Here is a 5538-nt window from a genome sequence, read left to right on the forward strand (position 1 = left end):
AATTTGACCAGAATTTTATTTAAGGTATTGCAGAATGGTTTGCAAGAGTAAAGGTTATTACTCTTCTTAAGGTAATTAATAATATCACGAGCTAATGCGATTTCAGGCTTTCTATTTCATTTCTTAAAAATGATATGGATAATGACTTCCATAAATTAAAAAAAAAGTAACTGATAAGAAGAAATAGATTATCACCACTACAACAACAACAATGATAACAACAACAACAACAACAACAACAACAACAACAACAACAACAACAACAACAACAACAACAACAACAACAACAACAACAACAACAGCAACAACGACAAAAACAACAACAACAGCGATGAAAGCAATAAAAACGACATCAACAACGACAGCACCAAAGAGTATATTTTGTTTAGGAAAATTTTAAATTTCATTAAATCTGATTTTTTGATAAAAATAAAAGTGATCGAAGCTATTACCTAAATAAATGAATAAATAGAAGTGAACTGGGAATTCTTGTGTGTTATCCTAATTAATTTTCGATTATAAATGCGAAAAAACAAAATTTCAATTTTAAGAATTTAAATTAATAATTTAAATGCAAAAAAAAAAAAAACGAATTGAATTATCCAGCAATATCAGCATGGAGTAAATGGGGTATGTGGAGCGCATGTTCAGTAACTTGTGGCGGTTGTGGTAAACAACGGCGTATCCGAGCTTGCTATGGCAAAATTCAGCATTGTCCGTAGGGTTTCCTTTTTTTTTTCCCCTGCACAATATGCTTTTTTTTTAGTGTTTGAAATTATTTCAAATTTTTATACACTTAAAAACCACCAATTAAACATCAAATAGTTGATTAATTAAAAGATTTTATGAGTTTTATTAAGAGAATTTTTTTTTTTCGAAAAAATTTTAGAAAAAATTTTCAATATTTTGTTAAGTTACTGTAACTTTTAAAAATACCTAAAATTGAGAAAAAATTTAGAAATAGCAGTGTAATGTATGTCGGAAGGAAGTAATAGATATGAAATTATACATGAGATAAAATACCGATGGAAAGGTATACGGTTGTCCGATATGCAACAGAAGCTTCTCTCAATGTAGATATTAGTGTTGAACGAAACAATTATTAATGGTAAAAGAAAATATTTAAGAATAACCGGGTAATATATCAAAGATAAATGATTAACCAATCAATCAATCAGTCAGTTATTTACTCATTTGATGAAAATGATTTTCAGAGGAGCAAAAGAAGAAATGAAGGAATGTGGTACAAGGCGATGTCCAAGTTGGACAAGTTTTAATTGTATTGGTCGATTAGTTATGCCGTGTAGTCTTTATGAAAATTTGAATTTTGCCACAGATAAAGGTAAGAAATAATAGTAAAAATGCATAAAAATATAGAAGAATTGCTGATTTTTTGAATGAAATGATATATTTGGAATATTAATTATTTATTTCAAATTATTTTTATTGATTTGCCCATATTTGAAATGAACGTTTTGTGAAAAAAAAAACCATTAAAATTCAATGTTTATATTTGTTTGGTTTTTTGACACAAATCTATCCTCATTTTTCACTTTACAATCTTTTAACTCTAATATATATGAAGTAAGGAATTAAAATTTTTCATCTCACCTAATTTCTCCTTTGCATAAATTAGAAATTAAAAGTAATTTGATAGGGAAAAGAAAATTACACTTCGAAGTTGATTGGATTTTTTGAATTTCTTGAATTTCTTTGCGTTCCTATCATTTTAAATACGATTGATCAGTCAAGCGTGAATTAATTTTTTGCAATTGTTATCATTTCTATAAATGATAACTTAGAATTTCTGATCATTCCGATCATTGTACAATTGTTTATCTCAAGTTTCAAATTCAAATTTTTGACAGATGCTTATATGCCACCCGGTGATAAGTTAGTTATGGATCAGTACAAGTATAAGCAACATGTCAAATCAGCTTTTTCTGGTGAACGACTCTGTGAAAAGTAATTTTATAGAATTTTTTGTTATTTTAAGAATCAGTAATAAAAGAAAAAGTTATTGCTTTTAAAATTTCATATTTCAAATCCAAAAACTATTAATTCATTAGGGAAAAAAAGTGCGAATTAATGAAAATCAATGATCAATATAAATTGGATTTTTACCGCTTACTGTACATGCGAAAACAATTTTAATTTTATTTTTTGGAATAGAAATAAATGATTTTCTCTTTTTTTTTTTTGAAGGTATTTCCATTATTTATGTTCAATGTCAACGTTTACTGTTTATTTGGGTTGGCAAAGTGGAAATAATTGGTTGAAACTGGATAAACGAGGATGCTGTAACAAATATCATTACAATGGAACTGTTTGCATTCCTGATTGATATACTTTCCTTATCAGTATATTATCTATTTTACGGATATTATCCTTTTGAAATTATTGTTATTAACTTTCTGATAACATACTAAAAGTAGAAAAGTGATACTAAAATTTAGAGAAAGTTAAAAAAAAAATTGTTATATAATAATTTATGCAAATTGTTACTATTTAAAAAATCGATGCATTATGCCTTAGCATCATTCTTGTTTTATGCTAATTTCTCAACTTTATTTGTTTTTATGCCATAATTTTCATTTTGATGTATGACATTATAAAGTGCAATTAAAATTAATTAGAGTGATAGGTTGTAATCTAAATTGACTGAAAGGCTATTGTAGGACATTTTTGCTATTAAACTTATTCCGCTATGAATGAAGATATTTGCTCCAGAAATAATTGAAATAAATTTTGAAATTTATGATGAAAAGAAGTTAAGATGGATTTATTATGAAAAATTTAACTATTCCACTAAACATTTCCAATGTCATGTTTGTGTAATAGGTTAAGGAGCAAAACTGCCAAATTTGAATAAAATTGACTAAACCATTAATCATGAAGATAATCAGATAATTTAATATGTAAAAAAGCATTTACCTTGTTCACTTCTAAAATAAATTCTGAGATAAATTTATGACTAATGATATTTTTCGAGTTTGACTCAAAACTCAAAATGAATGCATTATCCAATCAAAAGTATTTCCTCTCATTCCTAACCCAAATATCTTAATATCTTCAGCCTATTTGAATATCATTTACAAGCTAAAGGACATAATTTAATTAATAAAGCATTTATCTTTCCTATATTTGAAATCTGCTGCAAATATTTTAAAACCGTTTCATCTTTCGGCAGTAAAGTTTTGTCAGAACTTGGGAACATTCCCAATAGGTTACAGTATTCTCATTTGATTTTTATATTTTACAATTATAATAAAATTAATATTTTGGATTTGACGTTAAAATCTGTGAAATAAAATAAGCTATATATGATTATACGTGAGCAAATCATCGTATCAAAAATGTAGAATTTTGTTGGAAAACTTTCTACTTGGAAGCAAATTAACCTTAACATTGACATCTGTTTATTTGACATTCTAGAATGGTACTGATAAAATGTTAAGTGTTAAATGTATTCAATCAGTGATTATTTGTTCCTGTACGACTTGTAGTTGAATCATTACGTTTTGGAGGTTTTGAACGTTGCTGATCAACGTTATACGTTTGGATAGGAATATTTCGTGTTGGAGTTATTGGTGCAACATTCTTCTTTCGAGCGCTTACTTCTAGAATACCATTATCTGAAAATTACAATTTTCGCATCTTAATTATGATTATTTTACAACCTTTATCACAATCATTTTTAACTGAATGTGACAATTGTGTCACAATAAGTATATGGAGAGTATTGGGGGAAATGACAGTTCTTATCAATCACTTTTTTTTCTCGTACGCGTCATTTTATGATATAAAGATATACTTCAGTTCGATAATTTCCCCGCTGTTTAATAAGCTTTAGTGGTTTTTGGTTGAAGTTCACAAATTTAAATTTCTATCGAATTGTAAACGAACCCTTTAAGTGAGAAATTAAAGTAGTATCATCGACATCATCAGGTAGCGTGAATCGACGGATGAAGTGTCGTTCAATCGAACCATGCCGATCACGTTGTTGCTTCTGATGTCCTTCAATTGAAAGTTCACCATGGCGTAGACTGACTTTTAAATCACCTGGATGAAACTGTGACACATCCATTTCCATGACAAATTTTTCCGCATCATTTACGATCTGAGAGGAAAAGGACAAATGAAATATTAATTAATTTCTATTCATTTATCAATTATTCATTATCAATCTGAATAGCACTAATAGGAAGCAGAAAGGCGGGCTATCTAGAAATTTTTTCATTTTAATACTCTGCTTTTTAGCTTTGAGCATTGATGAAAACTTTTGCTAAGATGAAATCGATTTTAAAGTTGAAAAAAACGATAAAATTCCCAAGTATCAGTCATACTTCTAAATTATATTTGAAAAATATAAACCTGTCCAACTGAACTGCCAAAATTGTATTGAAATGGTGACACATTCATCGATGAGCCACTCCAGCCAATTCCAAGTTGGCGGTAATGTTGCTCTAAGCCATGGAATAAATTTTCGAACATTCGTCGAACTGTCTCGTTGAATGACATGAAGTCAGCATCACTGAAGCATGACCGATGACCCGAAGGTTGAGCATCACGATGCTGTTCCGGTGGATTCATCAATTACTGATTGTTATTCAAATTTCCAAGTCACTTACGGAACTAAAGCAAATTCCGGAAAATTTATTAGTAAAAAAAAAATTCAAATAAAATTTGGAAGAACTAATTTTATGAATTTTAAAAGGATTTTGCTACCATTAATTTATCCACATTTCTTCAACATTCATCACTATTCACTTGTTCCTTCCACATTACTTCTTATCAGTTATCAGTTAATTTGACTTGTACAATCATTTCCAGGTCTTTTTTTTTTGAAAATTATTTTCAGGAAATATCGATTATAATGGCATGACTTTTTCTTTTTCTTCAAATCTTATTGTTCCAAAATCCTTCATTTCATCATTTAAAATTAATTATTTACCTTCAAGTCAAATGTTAAAATAACCACTCAACCAAGAAGTATTATTAATAAATGAATACTCCAATAACAGTATACTTCCTTTTATTTTCTTATTCAACAAAAATGAAATATGCAATTAATACCATTTTGAATCATACAAATTCTTTTTATTATTAATCGTATCGTTTCAGTGCTTCCACTTTTGCTTCCACTCTACTATTACAGTATCATTCAACGTTTATTGATTCATTTTTTGTTATCCATTGTTATCGGTAACTTCAAATAGAATAAATTTTTTAATCTCTTTTCAAATTTAGTAATGAGGTAGTACAAAGATAACAAAAAAAAAAAATTCAAATAAAATTTGAAAGAAAAAAAAAAAGAAAATATATTCCTGCGATCATATTATCAAATCTATTAGATGCAAAAGCGCCTAGTTGTGATAAAATATATGAAAATTGATCAGATTTGTGTTCATATTCTGAAGATTAAGCAGTAGAATGTTCTCATGATAAATTGTTGTTATCATCTTTTATGATATAAATTTTTGACTTGTGATATGGCTTCGAACTTGATAAGAGTGATTGATAAAGATGAAGAGAGAT

At 27.9% G+C, this 5538-nt stretch overlaps 2 protein-coding genes across 2 annotated transcripts; one reads left to right on the forward strand and one right to left on the reverse strand.

The window, feature by feature from the left end:
* Positions 1-211: 211 nt before the first annotated feature.
* Positions 212-2344, forward strand: LOAG_01001 (hypothetical protein; the record flags this gene model as incomplete). The annotated part of the gene is made up of 5 exons (XM_003136541.1): positions 212-374; positions 607-718; positions 1215-1342; positions 1869-1965; positions 2206-2344. 5 exons carry the CDS (start codon positions 212-214, stop codon positions 2342-2344), a joined length of 639 nt encoding a protein of 212 aa, XP_003136589.1.
* A 1066-nt stretch (positions 2345-3410) lies between these two features.
* LOAG_01002 (small heat shock protein) lies at positions 3411-5189 on the reverse strand. The gene is made up of 4 exons (XM_020445620.1): positions 5077-5189; positions 4375-4635; positions 3907-4120; positions 3411-3635 (listed from the first exon to the last, which is right to left on the reverse strand). Exons 2-4 carry the CDS (start codon positions 4591-4593, stop codon positions 3475-3477), a joined length of 594 nt encoding a protein of 197 aa, XP_020303943.1. The 5' UTR covers positions 4594-4635; positions 5077-5189; the 3' UTR covers positions 3411-3474.
* Between the last annotated feature and the right edge of the window lie 349 nt (positions 5190-5538).

The sequence above is a fragment of the Loa loa genome (assembly GCF_000183805.2).
Source record: "Loa loa unplaced genomic scaffold supercont3.21, whole genome shotgun sequence".
Lineage (NCBI taxonomy): Eukaryota > Metazoa > Nematoda > Chromadorea > Rhabditida > Onchocercidae > Loa > Loa loa.

Excerpts from the sequence above, each read along its gene's own strand:
- LOAG_01002 (XM_020445620.1), bottom strand. The coding sequence starts at position 4,593 with ATGAATCCACCGGAACAGCATCGTGATGCTCAACCTTCGGGTCATCGG. Across the intron at positions 4,121-4,374 it reads TTGGCAGTTCAGTTGGACAG|ATCGTAAATGATGCGGAAAA; the intron begins GTTTATATTTTT and ends TTTTCCTCTCAG. Across the intron at positions 3,636-3,906 it reads TTTAATTTCTCACTTAAAGG|ATAATGGTATTCTAGAAGTA; the intron begins GTTCGTTTACAA and ends TGTAATTTTCAG.